General features: G+C 43.0%; 1 protein-coding gene across 1 annotated transcript in view; it reads left to right on the forward strand.

Moving 5' to 3' along the window:
- The window catches only part of SLC22A3 (solute carrier family 22 member 3), an 87,865-nt gene that overhangs the window by 25,256 nt on the left and 40,340 nt on the right, over nucleotides 1-22,269 (forward strand). Inside the window, exons 2-5 of the mRNA XM_022560740.3 lie at nucleotides 13,539-13,642; nucleotides 15,995-16,149; nucleotides 17,815-17,983; nucleotides 18,820-18,937. Coding sequence (XP_022416448.2) covers nucleotides 13,539-13,642; nucleotides 15,995-16,149; nucleotides 17,815-17,983; nucleotides 18,820-18,937 — 546 coding nt within the window. The remainder of the gene's footprint in view (nucleotides 1-13,538; nucleotides 13,643-15,994; nucleotides 16,150-17,814; nucleotides 17,984-18,819; nucleotides 18,938-22,269) is intronic.

Consider the following 22,269-nt stretch of genomic DNA (forward strand, 5'->3'; position numbering starts at 1 on the left):
CAGTCGGCACCACCGCCCTTCGGAAATGCCCTGTCATTTCGACCTAAGAAGTGCAGTCTTAGCAATGATCTGTTTTCCTGCCGTTCAGCCTACTCTGAGCCAATAAAAAGACATAAACAGTCAAGGTGACACTCTACTCTAGAACCTTCCTTCCTTTGCAAAAGAAACATAATTTTAGGACCAAGATGCATACATACCTCTTGTACTCAAGAGCTTGTACTCCCCCCACCCTGCCCCCCACCAAGCAATTGGTTCTAAGAGCAATATAAAACTTCTAGAGTAATGCTTGAAGAGAAAGCAAAAGTATGGTGTGATACCAACATCTTTTTAACGTTAGACCGGTAGCAGAAAATTTTACTGCAAGCATGAGGCAATATTCAGTTGGCAAAAATATGATGGAAGTAGTAGCTCACCTACTGAAAAGAGAGAGCTTAATGAAGTCTAAGTAATTATTAAACATTTGTTTAAAGAAAAATGCCAAGGGTTTAAAAAAAAACTCAGAACAAGAGAGTTTTGGATATTTGCTGCAGTATACATCTATCCAAGTAAAAGTAGTTAAAGAATGATCTCTTGCACCTGCTTAAATGAAGAACGTATATTCCAAAAACTTTTTTTTTTTTTTTTTTTGCGGTACACGGGCCTCTCACTGTTGTGTCCTCTCCCGTTGCGGAGCACAGGCTCCAGACGCGCAGGCTCAGCGGCCATGGCTCATGGGCCCAGCCGCTCCACGGAATGTGGGATCTTCCCGGACCGGGGCACGAACCCGTATCCCCTGCATCGGCAGGCAGACTCTCAACCACTGCGCCACCAGGGAAGCCCCCAGCAACTTTTTAAAGCTGCATTTCTTTGTATGAGGCTGCAAGGGTGGCAGGTCGGGGCATATGGGGTGTCACAGGGGGTGGACTCAGGAGTTAGACGTTTCAGGTCAGCCTCCTCCCCACCTGCTGACGAGCATGTAACCTCCAACTGCTTTCCTCATCTTCCTAATCTCAGTTTCCTCATCTGTAAAATGAGGGTAATAATCATGTCTACCTCACAGGGTTGCTGGGAGGATTAAATGAGATGGTGTATATGACTAATTGAAAGCTTGACTCTAGGGTACTCAGTAAATGTTAGGGGTCAGTAAAAATAAGTTTCAGCCACTAGATTCCAGATGTGAAGCCTGCCAGAGTACCTACGATGAGACATCATCTCTATATTTATTCTCCTGAACACCTGGATGTGTGGACTCAAATGGCCAGGCTGCTGAGCTGCTGTATTGCTGTGTCCTGCTTATTTGGTTAATGCGTGTTCGAGGCACTACCCGCCCTGACATCTGCTTTAAGGAGCCTTAAAACAGGGTCTTCATGAAGTCCATCTACATTTTTTTTGTTTGTTTCAATAGCTCCAAGTAATCATAAGGAAAAACAACTTGTTTTTAAAATGTAGTAAGAAGCAAAGATTTTCAGAGTGGGACCTTGAACAACCAATGGTAATGTGGTCTTGGGTCCCATGAGGAACTAGAGTGGCAATCCTGGATGATACGTTAATTGTGCCCTGGAACCAACAGAGTCAAAGTGCATCTCAGTCCTGGGAAAGGAGCTGAGATGCCTTTCAAGCCTTCCTTCTAACACCCCCAACACCTGGACAAGGGCAGTTCCGGGCATCTTAAGGACTTTGGGAAATACACTGTTTTGTGTGTGTGTGTGCTAGAAATAGTGTTCAGAGTAATATAGATTACAAAGTTTGTTCTGCGCTTTGGGTCAAATATTATAATTATAAACTCAGCAGTCACAATGGGGAAACACTTGCAAAGCAGTGTTCTCCAGGTGGAGTTTGGTCAATAATCCCATTGTCCCAGACTTCCTTGAAGTCCTCTAACCAAAAATCCTGGGCCAGACTCTGCTGAGATTGTTTTCTCAAGCCTCTTTTCCTGATTCTAAACAATTGGAAATGTTATGAATATAATTCTATTGTCAAATCCCACTTATTCCGGCTCTCAAATACAAACCAGCGAGAGAACAAAAAATAAACAAAGTGAACACAAGACACAAACGGAGGAAGAGGTCATCTGCAGAGGCTGCTGAGAAAGCTTAGTTTGGGCGCAAAGACTTTAATTTTATTGAAGTATAATTGATTTACAAAGTGGTGTTAATTTCTACTGTACACAAAGTGATTCAGTTATACATATATATATTCTTCTCCATTATGGTTTATATAGTTCCCTGTGCTCTACAGTAGAATATAGAGCCCTGTGCTCTACAGTAGAACCTTGTTGTTTATCCATTCTATATACAATAGTTTACATCTGCTGACCCTGAACTCCCAGTCCTTCCCTCCACTACCCCCCTCCCCCTTGGCAACCACAAGTCTGTTTTCTATATCTGTGAGCATGTTTTTGTTTCATAGATATGTTCATTTGTGTCGTATTTTAGATTCCATATCTAAGAGATATCATGTGGTATTTGTCTTTCTCTGTCTGATTTACTTCACTTAGTATGATCATCTCTAGGTCCATCCATGTTGCTGCAAATGGTGTTATTTCATTCTTTTTTTATGGCTGAGTAATATCCCATTGTATATATACACCACATCTTCTTTACCCATTTGATGGACATTTAGGTTGTCTCCATGTCTTGGCTATTGTGAATAGTGCTGCTATGAACATTGGGCTGCATGTATCTTTTCAAATTATAGTTTTGTCTTGATATACCTCCATACTGTTCTCCACAGTGGCTGCACCAATTTACATTCCCACCAACAGTGCAGGAGGGTTCCCTTTTCGGCGCTCCCTCTCCAGCATTTGTTATTTGCAGACTCTTTAATGATGGCCGTTCTGACCTGTGTGAGGTGGTACCTCATTGTAGTGTTGATTTGCATTTCTCTAATAATTACTGATACTGAGCATCTTTCCATGTGCCTGTTGGCCATCTGTATGTATTCTTTGGAGAAATGTCTATTTAGATCTTCTGCCCATTTTTCAATTGAGTTGTTTGCTTTTTTGTTATTGAATTGTAGGAACTGATTGCACATTTTGGAAATTAATCCCTTGTCAGTCACATCATTTGCAAATATTTTCTCCCAGTCCATAGGATGTCTTTTCATTTTGTTTATGGTTTCCTTTGCTGTGCAAAAGCTTTTAAGTTTGGTTAGGTCCCATTTGTTTATTTTTGATTTTATTTCTATTGCCTTGGGAGACTGACCTAAGAAAAACATTGGTGTGATTTATGTCAGAGAATGTTTTGCCTATGTTCTCTTCTAGGAGTTCTATGGTGTCTTGTCTTATATTCAAGTCTTTAAGCCATTTTGAGTTTTTGTGTGTGGTGTGAAGGGTGTGTTCTAGCTTCATTGATTTACATGCGGCTCTCCAACTTTCCCAACACCACTTGCTGAAGAGACTGTTTTTCTCCATTGAATATTCTGTGGCACAGAGAATTTTTTTTTCTTTTTTTTGCGGTACGTGGGCCTCTGACTGTTGTGGCCTCTCCCGTTGCGGAGCACAGGCTCCGGACATGCAGGCTCAGCGGCCATGGATCACGGGCCTAGCCGCTCCCGCAGCATGTGGGATCTTCCCGGACCGGGGCACGAACCCGTGTCCCCTGGATCAGCAGGCGGACTCTCAACCGCTGCGCCACCAGGGAAGCCCCTAATTTTTATTTTACATTGGAGTATAGTTGATTTACAATGTTGTGTTATTTTCAGGTGTACAGCAAACTGATTCAGTTATACATATACATACATCCACTCTTTTTGGCTTTTAGAGAAGGGTCTTTAAAGGCAAGGTGAGGGAGAGGGTTGCAGGGTGCGTGATCAGCTCATGAACGTTCTTCCAATTGGTTGGTGGTGAGGTAACGGTGGTATTTCTGGAATCACCATCATCAACCTTCTGTTTCCAACTGGTCTGGGGTCTACGTGCTGGTCGTCAGTATATAGTTAACTTCTTCCACCTGGTGGAGGCTTTAGTATCTGCAAAACAACTCAAGGATATGGCTCAGGATATTATCTATAGCCCTTGAGGAGGAACTGTAGCCCTTGATTTTGCTTTATGGCCAAACTATTATTATTTTGTCTCGCTTGACTGCCTTCCTTTGTTTCCTCATTTTCTCACTTCCCTGATTAAATTTTTCTTTTTTTTTTTTGCGGTACGCGGGCCTCTCACTGTTGTGGTCTCTCCCCTTGCGGAGCACAGGCTCCGGACGCACAGGCTCAGCGGCCATGGCTCACGGGCGCAGCAGCTCCGCGGCATGTGGGATCTTCCCGGACCGGGGCATGAACCCGTGTCCCCTGGATCGGCAGGCGGACTCTCAACCACTGCGCCACCAGGGAAGCCCTGTAACCTGAGTTTTAAATCTACTAAAGTGTAGGTCTCTTTCCATATCAATAAACATAGACCAATGCCTGACTTAACCGCCCCAGAGAAAGCTGAATCCCAAGCTAGGGGCAGGAGGGTGTGCGATGGGACAAGGGCAGGGACAGAGGGAGGAAGCTCAGGTGCCTGTGGTGCTGAGTACAGAGGAAACACATCTTTCATCTCCAGGCCCCCTACTCACACTCAGGGGTCTCTGAAGCGAGGGTGGGTGTGGGGATTGAAGTGCAGGTATTTACAATGCAGTGAGACCTCTCCTGCTGGTCACTGGGCTCACATCTTCCTTCCACTCACAGAATTTCTCTCTGCACCCTATCATAACTTCTCCTCCCCCCTTATGGGTTCCCATTTATGAAAAACCAGCGTTAGCACCTTGGACTGCTCTGTGCTTCTCTTCTTTTCTCTTAGGCGTCTCCTCTGCCTTTTTTCTCAGGTTCCTGGAAAACTTCTTCAAACGGATGTTCGAAGTCACTAACTTGCTCGTCCCCAGCGTTCCTCAGTGCTACTCACTGCCTCCGTTTGTTTTTAATTTCAGCAGTTACGCTTTTAATCTCCAGCAATTCCTTTTTGCAGATTGCTCCTTTTCCCCCGATGAACCGCTCTTACTTTATCAATGTGCTAGCCCCTGGCATCTCACCGAAACTCTGAATTAGGGTTCTTAGTGATCCTGTTTCTTGCAGCCACTTACCACTGAGAACCATTTGCTCCGAACATTCAGATGGTTCTCGGTTGACTTTCGGAGCCTTGCCCCAGCCTGGGTGCTTTCCTCTGCTTGTGTCTGCAGATGGGCACGTGGCCGGCTCGGAGCCTGGTGAGGCGGTGTCTGTTCAGTTCTGCCGGTTCCCACTGACTGTGATTCTCCTCTGGTTTGCATGGGATCAAGAGGAGACCTCCATGGGCTCAGAGAGTTCTAGCAGCTTCTCCTCATGGGGGGTTGACATGGCTGCACAAGACAGCTGGGCAAGGAAGGAACCGCCTCTGCTTCCAGCCATTCAGCAGCTGACCCTGGAGTATCTGTCCCGCAAACCCCCTCTAGACACGCGTGCAACTCAGGCCCAGCCCTCCCAGCCGGTCGCTGGCAGCCCACACCGCAGGCTCCTGCACCAGCTGGATGCCCAGAACCCTCCCACTTCCTCAAGGCTTGGCTCCAGCCCAGGAGCTGTGAGTGAGGGGCATAGAGAGGGGAGGGGACAAGGGTTGAGTGTCTTTGCTCAGCTCCCCGACAGGCTTGCTTCCCTTAGACAGGTTCTGTGGCAGCAGTCCCCCTTTGCTTTCTGCTGAAACTCCCGAAGCTTTAGGTCTCTGGGCAGGACACGTCTCTAGTTTCTGTCTGTGGTTTGCAATTTTTAGGATTGTATTGGTTGGGCCCTTTTAGCTGGAAATTGGGAGAGAGAGGAATTCATAAATATGTGGATCTCTGTGGCCCTTGGCAGTTGGAAGCCAATGTGGATTTCTTAAGTCTTATTTCCTGAGCAGGTCGTGGTTTCCTCAGCTTTGAACCCAACCCCTTTAGATAGACACGGCCCACCCATGACCGACTGTGCCGTTTGGTGGTACACACAGCCCCACCCGTCGCATCTTGAGAGTCTCCAGCATACAAGGCAGCTGCTGCACCGTCACGTGGGGAAGAGCAGCCCTGCAGGGCATCCGTCTCAGTTACCATGTTGGTTTCACCTCCCGGTGCCTTTCTCTTTGTCCAGCCCCTTTACCTCACTCTCTATTTTCTAATCCCTCTTTGCTTTGTTTCTGAAGCCTCTGCTTTCCCCTCCATCTGGGTGGGCTGGGCTGTGGAAAAAGGAAAAGAGAGAAGAGAATGCAGGCGGAAGAAGGCTCAGGCGCAATGGGGCGTTGTGGCTTTATTCTTTTTTTTTTTTTTTTTTTTTTTGCGGTACGCGGGCCTCTCACTGTTGTGGCCCCTCCCGCTGCGGAGCACAGGCTCCGGACGCGCAGGCTCAGCGGCCATGGCTCATGGGCCCAGCCACTCCGCGGCATGTGGGATCTTCCCGGACTGGGACACGAACCCGTATCCCCTGCATTGGCAGGCGGACTCTCAACCACTGTGCCACCAGGGAAGCCCCTAATTTTTATTTTATACTGGAGTATAGTTGATTTACAATGTTGTGTTATTTTCAGGTGTACAGCAAACTGATTCAGTTATACATATACATATATCCACTCTTTTTCAGATTCTTTAAAGGGGAAATTAAGTTGGAATGAGGTTGTTCAGGTGGGCCCTATTCCAAATGGCTAATGACCTTGTTAGAAGGAGATTAGGACATAGACACACACAGAGGAAGACCAGGTAAAGGCAGAGGGAGAAGACAGCTGTCTTCAAGCTAAGGAGAGAGGCCTCAGAAGAAACCAACTCTGTTGACACCTTGATCTCAGACTTCGAGCCTCCAGAACTGTGAGGAAATAAATTTCTGTTGCTTAAGCCACACTGCATCACGGCAACCCTAGCAAGCAAACACACAGGCCACCTTTGGTGGTCCTTAGCTTGTAGATGCATCATTCCAATCTCTGCCTATGTCTTCCCCTGGTGTTCCCCCCCAGGTGTGTGTCTGTGCCTCTGCTTCCTCTTCTTATAAGGACACCAGTCATCGGATTAGGGCCCACCCTGATCCAGTGTGACCTCATCTTAACTAATTATATCTGCAAAAACGCTATTTCCGAATAAGATCATCTTCTGAGGTTCCAGATAGACATAAATTGGGGGAGGGGTGGGGAGAACACTATTCAACCCAGTACAATATGCAAAAATTAACTCCCCGCCAGCAGGCATGTAAATCACTGATAAGCTCCATACGAGTGGTTTTCAAACTCACCTTCTTGTTAGACTAGATTCTGATTTAATTGGTCTGGAGCAGAGTTTAGGCTTGTTTTCACTTACTCCAAGTAATTTTAACGAGCACAGTGTTGAAAACCACATTTTAAAACCATTCATTGGGACTTCCCTGGTGGTGCAGTGGTTGAGCGAGAATCCGCCTGCCAATGCAGGGGACATGGGTTCGATCCTTAGTCTGGGAAGATCCCACATGTGGTGGAGCAACTAAGCCTATGTGCCACAACTGCTGAGCCTGCGCTCTAGAGCCCGCGAGCCACAACTACTGAGCCCGAGTGCCACAACTACTGAAGCCCGCGTGCCTAGAGCCCGTGCTCCGCAACAAGAGAAGCCACCACAATGTGAAGCCCACGCACTACAGCAAGGAGTAGTCCCCGCTCGCCACAACTAGAGAAAGCCCGTGCGCAGCAACGAAGACCCAACGCAGCCAAAAATAAATAAATAATAAATTTATTAAAAAATAATAAAACCATTCATTATGCTATTTATTATCATCAACATTAGATCAGTAATCATAATGCAATTGGGAACGTTTATCGGGTATTTAATATCTCGGGCATTGGGCTAAGTACTTTACATATATTACCTGAGTGACAGCATCAGTCCAGTTCTTACCCCCATTTTATAGATAGGGACACAGAGGGTTAAAGACACTAAGAAAATCACCAAGAGACACAAAGCTAGGAGTGTTAGACCGACACCTGGGCTGACTCCAGAGCCGCGGCTCCTCTCTGCCCTTAGATCGGTCCAGATTCAGAGCCTGTCATCTTCCTCTCATCTTCACATAGTCTCAGTTATGTAGAGAAATCGTAAACATGTTCAGATGAGTCATTGCTTGTCTTCACTACAAAGAAATAAAACAGCTTGAACGTTGATTTGAGGGTGAGTCACGAAGGTCTTCAGTTAATAAATGATGAGGCATTATTTTTATTATCCACCTTGGAGAGCAGCTGATATGACAGGTGATGCTCTATAAACCTTGCATCACACAGTGGTGCCTCTTTATGCCTGTGAAATCACCTGTTCTAGGTGATTGTTGCAGACTCTTGGGTTTCCTGTCTCGTCTCTGAGTCCTGCTATCATCTCCTTGGAATCTCGTTCTGTCCCGGGACCAGGGTTTCTGCTCTGGACCTCTCCATTTGCAACCTTTCAGACTCTTCCTCTAGCTTTTAGAACTTCCTCCTCCCTGTTGTGAGCTCTCTCGATGCCTCTGGTGTCCTGAATAAGAAACTCTGTCCCTGCGGGACCTGCGCCCCCTTCCCCACTGGGGGCACAGACACAAGTGGTTCTTTAGCTTCAAACCTGAGCCTGACACCTCCATTGCTGCAGGCAGATCTGAACTTCATTGGCCCACACGCTTCTGTCCTTGAGCCTCGGCTGCCCATCGCCCTGCTCAGTACCCTTCTTTTCCCTTTTTTTCCCTTCTAAATGCAACTCATTGTTGAAGGACCTGTTTGTGTCCCACCTTCTTCAGGAATCTGACTGCTCCGGGTCCCAGCAGTCCTTTCTTTCCCTAAGGCCCTCACGCATTTATAGTCAATGCCATTCCATTCAGATCTCAATTCCTCTGCATTTGCTGCCCATGAATTGATCCTGGCTCTCTAAGCCGTATAATAAGCTCCTCACAGAGGCAGAAGCAAAGCCTGCTCATCACTGGTACTGCTCCCAGCCTCGTCTGCATGATGCCACGCCCACCACTGGAAGCTGTAAATACCTGATGATTGGTTTTCATACCTGCAGCTCATCATGATGCTTCATACAGATCAGAAAAGCATTAACTTTTTGGCATTAAGATACCCAACTAATGCTATCGGATCATGTTAAAGAAATTTTCATTGAAACTAGAATTAATAATGACATCCTTCCCCCTCATGGAGACCCAACCCAAATGATTTTCTTTGTGATTACACTATTTTTAACCATTATTAGGCTCTGTGGTGGCGGCTTGTTGATTAGAAATGGAATCCATCCATGGGGGTCAACGTGTGATTGTCTGGCCAGTGCTAAATGTAGCCAGAGGCACCCTACACCCAGTGGTCAAACCAAAGGCACACTGGAGTCAAATACTGTGATGTCCCTCTAAACTTAGAATCTCTCACGTGAGAATTTGTTCAAGAAGGTGAAACAAGACATCTATGGAAAAGCCAGCTGCCGGTCATCAGGGGTCATTCCCTGTGGTTTCAGGAGTGGGCAAGCCCCCCTCCTGAGGTCCTAAGTCTCTTGCATCCCTGCATTATTTTTACCTTATTTCCTACCTTTGGCCTTTGTATATTGAAGATATTCTGTTACTCTGGTTCTAAGGATAATTTAGAAATCAAAACTTGAGCATAGATCTGATAATGACCTGCTCCAGCATTTTATCATTACAACCCAAGTTAACATAATGTCTGTTTGGATTTTGATGACTAGGAAAAGCTAAAAAAAGTCACTTGGTTGGAAGCTCTTCGAAAGTATCTAATTAGGCTAGAGTTGTGCTTTCTGCAAAATGAAGCAATGTGATCCCTTCCAGCATTCCATGAACAGTTGTTTGAATCTTTTATCAGATTGGCTTTCTGCTGATGCGAAGGGGAGTAATTCTCTTTGTGTAAAAATGACTTGAAATTTAAATAAAAGTGACTTTAAAAGAAAATTAACAGGATGGGTAACCTGGATTTATGAGCATTTAAAAATAACTTTAAATATGTACACTTAGGAAAAAAAAAGGAGATGCTTCACTTGTTCTTGGTAGATTGCCTTAGGACAGACGTAAATGCTTGTGTCTTTGATTCAAACTTAGTTACATTTGACAAGAGATGGGTTTTAGGTCTCCCTGGTAACTACAAACAGCTTTTAGTACTTTATTTCAGGAAAAAGTCTTCAGCCTGTGATGTTCACTGGCTTTGGTACATGCCAACCTCTCTCTAGACACAAAAGCATATCTCAGACCCAGAGCTGTTTTGGCAGCAGGCAGCGAGCTCAGGGCCGATTAGGACGCACCAGCCCCAGGAGGCAGGGGTCTGACTCCTGACTGTACGTGCAAGAGTCAAAACCAAGCCCTTCCATCCTTGTGACTGCAGTGTCTGTTCCCTACTGGGAACCTAAATGTGTGTGTGTGTGAATTTCTTGTAAAGGTATGTAATTTGTTTATATTAATTTCTTTTGTGCTTTTGAAAGATGGCAGGCTCCCAGTCATAAAAAGAGAAACTAGGCTAGGTATTTCAAGCGGGAAGGGATTGAATAAAAGGATTTGGGTTTGAGCTGTTTTGGAAAGGCGAGAAAAGCAAGGAAGGACAGCTCCTGCAGAACCCCTGCCCTGCTCCACAGCATTACAGAGCCTGTGGGTCCTGTCCATTTGCCCCTGTGTAGCCGGGGAGTGGTTAAAAGCACTGACTGTTGTCACTGCTACGGTTGGAGCCAGTGCTGCTGCCACAGCCAGAAGCAGAATCTTCACTACCCGCCTTCTGATCTTGCACCAGCGCCTCCTACTGGCAGAACCTAAACAGAACCCCTGCTGGCAAGGATTCTGAGAATTGCAGTTTCCACTCCTCCAGCATCTGAGATGCAAAACAAAGTATAGAGGACTGACAATATGTGGTCTGGATGGTATCGTAGTGCTTTAGAAACTAAGTTATCATAGCACTTTAACCACTTAAACATTTATTTTATTTTACTTTACTTTATTCTATTTATTTATTTATTTGCGGTATGCGGGCCTCTCACTGTTGTGGCCTCTCCCGTTGCGGAGCACAGGCTCCGGACGCACAGGCTCAGCGGCCATGGCTCACGGGCCCAGCCGCTCCGCAGCATGTGGGATCTTCCCGGACCGGGGCACGAACCCGCGTCCCCTGCATCGGCAGGTGGACTCTCAACCACTGCGCCACCAGGGAAGCCCTAACCATTTATTTTAAATTAATTTTATTGTGATACAAAAAAATCCTTTTTGACAATTTCTTTTATGGGAGAGTGAAAAAGATCACTGTTTTTTTTTTAAATAAATTTATTTCTTTTTTATTCATTTATTTTTGGCTGCATTGGGTCTTTGTTGCTGTGCACGGGCTTTCTCTAGTTGCGGAGAGCGAGGGCTACTCCTCGTTGCGGTGCACGAGCTTCTCATTGCGGTGGCTTCTCTTGTGGCGGAGCACGGCCCCTAGGCGTGTGGGCTTCAGTAGTTGTGGCTCGCGGGATCTAGAGCACAGGCTCAGTAGTTGTGGCGCACGGGCTTAGTTGCTCCACGGCATGTGGGATCTTCCCGGACCAGGGATCGAACCCGTGTTCCCTGCATTGGCAGGCGGATTCTTAACCGCTGTGCCACCAGGGAAATCCAAGATCACTGGTTTTATATTAGAGAATATCTTTGTGTTTAAAGAGTATTTCGGGGTATTTTAATTCACACAATTCAAAAGCAGCTAAGTATGTTCATAAAAGGATAGCTCTTGCTGGGCCTTGCTGTGTCATCTATGAAAAGCATTCCTTTATCTTTAGTTAACCAAGTTATCTGAAGCTCAGCTGGAGGATTTGAGAGGTTTTATTTGACACTGGCTGACATTTTTCTGTGTCAAAATGCTTTCTCTGGTGGTTAAATCACCTGTTTGACCTCTGAGGTTTTATATACTTTAATTGCATCCTTTATGTGTTTAATTCTAATGGGAAATTATTTCAGATAAATAGTCATCTGCAAGTTTACTTAAAATGAAATTGCTCTGCTTTGGAAAACCAGTACCTACATTGACAATAAATCTCTTTTAAGTTACTACTACTATGCATATATGTGTATATTCTTACTTCTTTAATCTCCATAAATCTTTTCAGTAAGTCTATGAAGTGAGCCAGCTACTGCTGACCCCAGTTTTTTTTTTCCAGCTGTGTTAGTCGACAGGTCATTAGCTGTAGAATCAAGACAAGTCAGGTTCTATAAATAAATATTATTACAGTTTGCTTATGAATATGTATCTATAAGACCACCCACAATTCCTATTCCAACAGCATTAATTTTCTCATCATGCTACAGTCTCGAGCAGTGGTCTTCACACTGAGGCAAGCATACCATTTGGAGGTGTGCAGAGAAAATCACAAGGTAGAGGGCCTGGCTACTTTGAAGGGAATCAGTTTTCAGAGCCTCAATGCACATATGTCCAAAATGGATCTGTCTGAGGATATGTATATGATGGGGATACAGGTCTTTTCCTAATATCCTTCTCCCCCTTTGTGGAAGGACTCCTATGTCTCTTCCATCTTCCTATGATGTATTGACCTGGGGTTTGAAAACCTGTGGGGAACCAAACAGTGGGACAGTTTGGAATATTGGTAAGAAAGTAACTAAGAAAGAAAGTAAATGACCCAAATGATTTGATTAAACAACTTTTTGTAAGTCTGGTGGTTTCCGTTTCTTTCCTGACAGCAAGAGTGTAGGGGTCTTAAATGGCATGCTGGTTAATAGAAAAGTTAAAAATAATTTTGATGATAGATTATTCTGTAAATCTTGGCATTGAGAAGGAAGCAAAAGGATTGAGTAACAATACTGTAACAAAACTCTCTCCATTCCCATTAATTTATTTATACAGACAAGTTTTCTTGGCACATAAATTTATAAAAATGAAAAACAGGAATAGAATTGATGTTGAGCCCTAACTCATTCTAGTAATAAAAAATCTTCAACCACAGATTACATGAACTAAGCGGAAAACCCCGGGCTTTTTTAACATTCTTCTAGAAAAGGGGCAGTGCATTTCCAACAAAATTTTACTCCTGAGTAATAATTCTTTTTCAAGATGCATCATATGTTATGTTTTTGTCAATTGTGTTCTAAAAGTAACTGTTATAACCCAATCAGAAAGGATTCTAATAGTTAGAAACATTGTCACAGAAAAAAATGTTAATTAAACGTCAATTTATGTACATAATTTATTACATGCAGAAGTATTTATTTACCTGTCCATTAACATAATACACATTAACACAAAACACATTTTCTACATAAAATCTTAGGATATATGTATGTGGGAAGGAAAATAAGAATTCAAAGAGAAAACAGATTAGTGTCAAATTTTAGGCTGTTGAAGAACTTGTTTTCACTGGATGATGGTAGGCGTCACGTGGCTATGGTACTCTATCAGATACAGTTGAAAGAACGATTGAAAAATGTCAGCCTTTGTAGTGTACTGAAAATTACATCCATGGCACATAGTGAAACTGATAAAGAAGACGTTTATCTATCACTGTAAAAATATCTATGTGATACACTTAAAATTTTTATTTAAGGAGCACATGAGCAAAAATGTTTGAGGATCACTGGTCTGGACAGATGATCAGGTGTCTTGAGGGTAAGCATTGCCACACGTCTCCGTCTCCCATGTGTTTTCTTTGTTTTCCCAGTTTGACCTCGTGTGTGTCAATGCGTGGATGCTGGACCTCACACAAGCCATCCTAAACCTGGGCTTCCTGGCCGGGGCATTCACCTTGGGCTATGCAGCGGACAGGTAGGCATGGGTATGGCAGCCAGTTTACATCTAGAAAATGATGTGTACCTATGGAGAGGAAGATGTTTCATGTTAACTATTAGAAAACGATTCTTGCTAATTTTGGAAAAAAATCTGAATTCCTCCACTTAGGACATTCATACCTGTTGGGCTGCACTAATTCCTTCCTTCATAAGCTTCGTCTCCTCACCCCTTGAACTGTACAAAAGGTTGGGGCTGCTCCCCTTGGGTCTGAATGCATCTGAGAAGAAACACAGAGCAGCAAGGCCGTGACTTCATGGCGGGGCCCACGGCTGGCTGGTTGGATGCTGTGGAGGTGATTCCATGGGCTTCGGTAACTCGCTGATTGCGGTTTGATGAATTTAGTCATAAGGTCGCCCCCTTACAAATTTGTTTCATTTAATTAAAACAAATTTTTGTATTTATTCTACAAATTAAAAACTCTGCAAAAAAAAAGTTTTCCAAAAACCATGAAAAGAATTTTATCTATTCTTGAAGATCCATAAATACACAAATATACCAGTTAATGGCAGACACCAAGTGAGGGTATATATTCAAGACAGTCGTGCTCTCTCTTCAAATATCCCCGTTTCAGACATTATTGGTGTAGGTTATTGTACTCCTGTTTAACTGTTCCTTTATCCCAGTTCTCAGTATGAACAGACTTGCAGTGATTTAACAGTTCTCCCTGGCCCCCATGTCTGGCTTACTGTTGCCCCCAGCACTCCAGCCCAGCATCAGTGGGTCAGCGTGACGCTGCTCGCAGTGGGCAGGGCTGGGAGTGTCTCTTGCAGAGCTGAGGACAGCAGTTAATTGGAGAATTCAAGACAAAATGCCCCCAATCCTGTAGGCAGTTGGTGGTCTGCACTTGACCAGACCAGGACTTCAAAATGGGTAGCAGCTTTGGTTCCTGTCCCTTCCCCTGTCGTCTTTTTCTTGTGTTGTCCCCCAGCCCTCCTCGGCATGTGACGTCCTCCTTAATCCTCTGTGTCTGGTGCTCTCTCCCTGTCTTTTATCTGTGTCTTTCCTACTGTTTCTCCTTACAGCCTTTTCAATTCATTTTTCCTTCCTTAATCTTCCGCACACAACCCTCTCTTTCCTAACTGGCTGCCATTTGGAATTGAGTTACAGATTTTCAATATGTATTTCTTTCATTTTGCTGTTACTCTTCCTAATTTAAGCATTAGGTTTTGCTTCTTCGGCATGTTTCTCTTTCACAGCCAATCAACATATCTTCAAACTAAAGTAATTTGCCTAAAGGAGGGGGCTTTTCCTACCTGTGTTCCAGGAGGGGCTGAGCATCTGTCCTCAGGTGTGACCCGGTACTTTGGGGAGGAAGACAGAGCCGTGAATAATGCTGCCTCACCTCGGGGCTGACCATCTTTCAGCTCCTTCAATCTCTTATGTTCTTGAAGGAAAGGACAAGAAGCAATTTAGTAGGTCCTATATCTGTGAGAGGAGAGTGGGAAGGGCAGTGAGTGAATTTAAAAACCTAGGTAAACCGAGACTCCTTGTGTCTCCACTCTGAAGCGAGATGCTGTGTGAATTTGATGGGAATTTCTATGGGAAAATGTCTTTGAATCAAATCTCTCAAAGGTCGTTGATGACAGGGCTTCACCAGCCAATAATCTGGCACAGCTATACTGAACCACTTAGCATCAGACTCTCAGAATATTGCCCCCGGTGACCTGTGTCTTTTGCCTAAGCGCTTTAATAATGGCTACGTAAATGATGAAAGTAAAACACAAAACTTAAGAACAAATCACATTTATTGTGAACTTGGTAGTTTGTAAAGGGTTTTCACATTAGCATCTCAGTTTGGTCTCTACAGCCTCACTGTAGAAAAGATAAAAGAAAAAAATAAATCACAAGCAAACAAACAAAACCTGCATCTTGAATTGCTTAAGGAACTCACCCAAAGTTGCGTGACTTGAGCCAGAAGGCCAGGCCTCCTGGCTGTCATGATCATTTTGGCTTCTTTCTGTCCCTTTCTCCTCTGACCCCACCCACAGAAATGCTAGTAAGTGTCCAAGCTGTGCCACTGGAGTGACTGTATGGGAAAAGAACGTTGTAATGGAGAGGGTCATCTCTTTGGAAACTGCAATCCCAAAGGATGCATTCCATGCTTTAAATTTTGTAATGTCATTTCAGAGGCATATGTTTTCATTTGCCCTGGCTTTGCTATAAAACGAAGCGTAGCATTTTCAGCAATCCTTGACATGGTAATAATGAACCTATAAAGGACACAAATTCTGCACTTAAGCCTACTTTAACAACACTTGCAGTGAGAGTCTTCTCATTGTGTTGAAGAAAACGTTTAAGGTAATCTCATCCTTTCTCTTTCTCCAAAAGGTACGGCCGAATAGTCATTTACTTAATATCCTGTTTCGGTGTTGGCATTGCTGGTGTTGTGGTGGCATTTGCACCCAATTTCCCTGTGTTTGTGGTCTTCCGCTTCCTACAAGGCGTGTTTGGAAAGGGAACGTGGATGACTTGCTACGTGATTGGTAAGACCTGGCTACGCCTCCTTGTCTGTTTGAGAACCAGGGTTAGGTGGGTGAGAAGTGCCGCTGGTCAGCTTTCCTCCAGCAAGTATGGTGAGGCTTCATTGCTGCAACGTTATTTCTGCAAATGGGAGGATGCAGGGGCAAGATGCTGACTCTTTAGAAATTAAAGTTCCATCTTGTTTTGGGAACCAAGTATGGACTCTCACCAAATACTGGGGTGAACCACTTTCTAGCACGGCCATGCTGTTATCACATGGTTTCTTGCTTTGTTTTCTTAGAGATTAATCTTTAGAAAAACTTCAGTAGTTCCTTGAAACTTCTTTTTTTTTTTTTTGGCTGTGCCGTGTGGATTGTGGGATCTTAGTTCCCTGACCAGGGATTTAATCCAGGCGCTCAGCAGTGAAAGCACAGAGTCCTAACCACTGGACCACCAGGGAATTCCCCCTTGAAACATTTTTAAAGCATTTTCCATGTATTTCTGTGATACAGTTTGAGGTAACATTGCTGTGCTCTCAAATATTATTTCTTTAATTCTATTCCTTCCACACAAGTGGAGAACTTTTTGCTGTGCAGGAGATATGACCTGAAAATAAGAAGTTCATTTGTAACCCTTTGCTATCTTCCATACCTAGAAAGTTGGACGTCTGAGTGTGACGGAGAGAAAAACTTCTCTTTGCTCCTATTACTGGGGAAGGTCCTGGCTGCTACCTTTCCAGTAGTGTCTGGGATAGGCACCCACTCTAAGTCGTGGTAGATTTGTGACCAGGGAAATATGAAGCCTCCTCTTTGATTATCACCCCAGATCTGTGGGCTTCCACTCACTTCTGTTACTGCTGGACAGCCCCTCTTTGGGTTGCCCACTTTGGGGACCCTTTGAAGATCTTTTTGTGGGCGAGGAAGGAGAGAGAGAGCTGGGGGGACTGATGGTTGATGGCTGGGGCAGAAGGGATAACTTTGGACTATGAAGCGTTTTTAAGGAGACCCCAGTCTAGGTGAGTTTTCCTAGTTGTGATCTTAGGGCAGCAATAAGGTAACATATGCCAAGATGATCAGAATGGAATTAGGGACAGATAGAAACAGATCAGCAGGAGGGGAGGGGAGGAAAGGATGCCAACAGTAAAATTCCTCATGTGATTTTCAAAGAAATATCACACAAATGAAAGGTCCAACACTGTGGAGAGAATTATCATTTGATAGAAACTCTCTTGTGATAGTGAAAAATTTATCTGTAGAATCTAATGTTCATGATGAATCACCTAAAGAGACTGTAACATGCAAATCTTTAAAGACTGTGATAAAATCTAGCCACTTTATTATATTTATGTTTTGATACTTACAATTACTTTTCAAAATAGTCATCGTCTAAGCTTTCCTAAAACCAACACATATATTCTTTGTATACCTGGAAGGGTGCTGGGCTGGGTGTGTAGGAGGATGGCACATGCTTGTTGATAACGCAGAGAAGAGGGGGAGAGGAAGGGACCTGAGCTGTCTGGGAAGCACATCCCCATCAGGGCAGTGCCTAAGGAAGCTTCGGGATCTTTGAGAGTCCTGTATAGTATTCTAGCGCCGCTGATGGATAGATGTCACAGGTGTAACATCTGTGTTTGTTTGTTTTGGAGCTGGTCTTGAGCTTCCCTAACCTCTCTGTTTGTTTTCCTTCAGTGACAGAAATAGTAGGTTCAAAACAAAGGAGGATTGTGGGAATAGTGATTCAAATGTTCTTCACCCTTGGAATCATAATTCTCCCTGGAATTGCCTACTTTATCCCCAATTGGCAAGGGATCCAGCTAGCCATCACGCTGCCCAACTTTCTCTTCCTCCTTTATTACTGGTAATGTGGTTTTGGTCATTATCAAATTTATTCTTATTCCACAGAAATGTAGAATCTATGCTTCCAAACCAACATGAAAACGAAGGCGAGATTTTCTAACATCTCCAGAATGGCTATGTGAATTTCTAGAGATTATTTATTGGTTTTTGACTAATAGTTATTATTAAATTAATAAAATTGAAAAACACCTTTAAAATAGAGTATTAATTATGTTTTATTATTTTGTAATCTTTTTATGAAAACTACAAGGCAACAAACCATATCTGCCAGTATGTCAACATGCAGTTTAAATGCAGTGAACAAGATTTGCTTGTCTGTATGTTTTATTAAGCAAATTAATGGACTCAGGAATCCTCAGGGGAATAAGAAAATGTTAAGAGCATCAGAAAATTAAGTTATCGGAAAGTTACAGGTGTATGCATTTGACTCCTATTAGAATGAACATATTTTAATCATCCTCTAATCTAATTTTAATATATGAGCAAACCAGTTTACGTAAATTCGGTTCTTGACCTTTTCCTAAATGTTCATTAAATCCCAGTTTTTTTCGTCTTTGTAATTGAGGACTGTATATTCTAAGACAGCCTTCTTGCAAGAGCAATGTAATATTGGTTATTTTTATTGTAAGCAATGATTCAATTATCAAGTGAGCATTTTTTCCCGTCCATTATAAACTTGCAAAGATAATCTATGTTTCAGAGAGCCAGTTCTAAGCTCTCAGAATCTCCGAAACATGTATCTGATCGCAAGATCCATTTCGATAGAGAAATTCAAGTCATAAACTTTTAAGTTTTGAGATACGCAGGCATAACTCAAAAAAGACTTCTTCTCACCAGGGTGGTTCCTGAATCTCCCCGCTGGCTGATTACTCGGAAGAAAGGAGATAAAGCATTAAAAATTCTGAGGAGCATCGCGAAATGCAATGGGAAATATCTCTCGCCAAATTACTCGGAGGTAATCTTACATTACTAGTAACAAGAACTGTTAAAGTGGGTGAATTAATTTGTCACTTATGCACATATTATCAAATATATGACTAATCATTTTTAGTTTGACTTTAAAAAAACCTTGGGAAGAATCATAAGGTGTATTAAAGAAGAAATAATTGCGAAGTTGTAATAGCATTATAATTGAGGTGAATTGGTCATTTAGTCCATATTTTAATAGCTGCACCAAGTTACTTGAATTACTATACTTGAATCACCTACTATAGGCCCCATAGTAATTAATCAGTCATTCATCTTAATTGGACGAACTATAAATCTTTTCTTGACATTCAATTTAAGTCTAAAGATTTGTCTTTAAATTTAGTCTTGGAATTATTATCTCTGCCGACCAGAGCTTGGGCAGTAATGTAGTATTTCAACCTTTAGACTTAGACATCCTGAATAATCTGCCCTCCCTCCCTCCCTTCCTCCCTTCTTTCCTTCCTTCCATCATTCCCTCCTTCCTCCAGCAAAGGCTTTTTGGGTGCCTCTGTGTCACTGCATTAAGAGAAAAGGGGGTTGTGTATTAAAAGCTCATTCTTGTCTTTTCAAAGATTTGATATGCAGCTAAAGACATATGCATGTATTTGAAATAACGCCTGAATAATTAGAGAATAACATATAAAAAAGATATGATTTTTGCTTTAGCTGAAAAGACTAAGTGAATGCAGAATAACAGAGGATTATTATAAAAGGAATATTTAAGAATAATTTTTAAAAATTTATTTATTTTTGGCTGAGTTGGGTCTTCGTTGCTGCGCGCGGGCTTCTCTAGTTGCGGCGAGCAGGGCTACTCTTTGTTGCAGTGCCCGGGCTTCTCATTGCGGTGGCTTCTCTTGTTGTGGAGCACGGGCTCTAGGCACGTAGGCTTCAGTAGTTGTGGCATGTGGGCTCAGTAGTTGTGGCTTGCGGGCTCTAGAGCACAGGCTCAGTAGTTGTGGTGCGTGGGCTTAGTTGCTCCGTGACATGTGGGATCTTCCCAGACCAGGGATCGAACCTTGTTCCCCTGCATTGGCAGGCCGATTCTTAACCACCTCAATGCCAGGGAAGTCCATAAGAAGAATTTTTAAATGTTTAATATTAATATTGCTAACATCGTTTTCTTTTGTAGCATTCAGTTTGTCTTGCTAGAAACGTTCTGATAAAAATGGGTTTGTGGGTTGTATTGTCAACTCCCCAGCTTCCTAGCTCCCCAGAACCTGGTCGGTTATTTTCGGATCTCTACCTTCTTCTTTCACTCTTACATTAAGCGACAAGCAGTAGGCTCTGTGTAGACAAAGGTTTCAACTGACCAATTGTCACTGTTGGAAGTAGATTAATGATTTACCTTGAGGTTTACAGGTCATAAAATATATGGTAAAGATAAAACGTGATCTGTTCCAACCATGAAGACTAGTTGATCCTTGTCATTCTTTGACTGAGAACATTTGAGCTGTGCTTCTAGGGAAAATAACATCCCACTGCCCTCTCAGCTTGCTCTGGTCACACGAGCCATTGGTCTGCACAGCTGGATCAAATGAATGATACTTTGTACTCAGTTTTAATGGCCAAATGAGTATTTCTGCTATTCATTCATCAGTATCCTGAAGACGTTGCACATAGTCCCAGAGCTAAGCATGTGTAAGATCTAAATCAGGGTTTTAAGAGTGTAGAAAACATGGTGTGTGCTGATGGCTTATGAAAGAAGATGTTGCATTAACCATGCACATTGTGTGTTATCATGAGTGTTGCTGAGAAGCCAGAGGATGATTCCCAAGATAGCTGCTATTCCACATCCTGTGAGTGTCCAGTCCACCCCCCACTGACCCGCTTCGAATTCATGAGCAGGATAGAGATCATTTCAGCAGGGAAGTACTTAAATGCTCTGCATCATTGTGATTGTAAATGATCGGGAACTATGGATCCGATGGCTTCCAAGACACTTGAACTCTAGTTTTTAGCAGTTAGATGATCTCCATTTGAAAGTCAGGTTTGATCAGACTTCAGTTTCTCCAGGACTTCGGTTACTCTAGGATCCTAGCTACCACTGTGGGCACAGGATCCTAGTGATAGGTGTTGTGATAGGTTGATAAGCCTCTTCAGTCTTTTTTTAATCTATAGGTTTTCTTTTTCTAGCAACTTTTCTAGCAACTTTGGTGGAGAATGCTACGGGGGTTTCTCTCTGTTGAGTTTTCTGAAGTCTAAATTTCACTGATTACCTCTCTTCGGATCCTTTAACATGACCCTTTGTCTTGTATTCCCTGTGATGGAATACAACTAAATATAACTAAATTGGTAGTTAGATCTAGAGTTAAGCAAGTTCAGGTTTGTCATTTTGGGCATGACTACTTCATAAGTGGCTTTGTACATTTCCATTAAGAGACACCTAGTATCTCTGTGCCTCTCTATTCTTTTGTGATGTTAGCTGCCACTGATAATCATTGCCTGGATTTATTCATTCATCAGAGATTGCAAATTGACAATATTCCCATTTTGTCATTATTTCTTCATGTGTTACTGGAATACTTATATCAAGACTAACTTATCCCATCAACTGAGATGACTCTGACATACAGTTCCTATAGGAAAGGCAGGATATATATAGGCATAATTCTTTCTTTTCAAATTAGCAGATTGGTTGCCTGAACTCTCGAAGTGATCAATGCATTGTGGGCTATGGGTTTTTTAAGCCTGATTATGACCTCCTGGATTTATACATACTGTGTATGTTTCAGTCTTCTGCAGTTATTGTTATTATCCTACTGATGCTCAAATTGCCCCCGTCTTTGGACAGACAAGGCTCATCTTTGCTGGTTCCTGAGTCCCTCTGCCACACCTCTAGTAGTTTCTGAATGCTTCCTTGCTCATTAGCATGACAAGATTTTCCAGGCTTGTCTTGTAAGTTCCAGTCTCATGCTTGTAATCACCTGCTTCTCAATGGGGGCTTCAGGTTTTGAAATAAATGTCTTCAAACTGACCCTGTCCATCTCCAGCCTTTAAAAATTGTACAACCTAAGTAGAAAGGCAAAGTATTGTCTTTAAAAAGAGAAAGAATTTTAAAACGTAAAGACGTTTAAAACACTTTGCTAATAGCTGAATTCAGTCAAATTATAGGCCAAACCATAGTTTTCTATTTCAGAGATATTAATGTTTCCACAAAGCATGATAATGTGCAAAATCCCTCTTTCAATGCTCAGAAATACTGGTAGGTAGTACAGGCATTTGACTTGAACCCCAGCACCAGCACCAAGGCAGGATCCTATTATAGTTTTGGGGGGTAATGCTATCAATCACTCCTCTTTTGGCAACTCAAGGAACTAT

Source organism: Delphinapterus leucas, chromosome 12, assembly GCF_059928025.1.
Source record: "Delphinapterus leucas isolate spDelLeu-1000000601 "Yukka" chromosome 12, BTC_Dleu_Yukka2, whole genome shotgun sequence".
In the NCBI taxonomy this organism is placed as follows: Eukaryota; Metazoa; Chordata; class Mammalia; order Artiodactyla; family Monodontidae; genus Delphinapterus; species Delphinapterus leucas.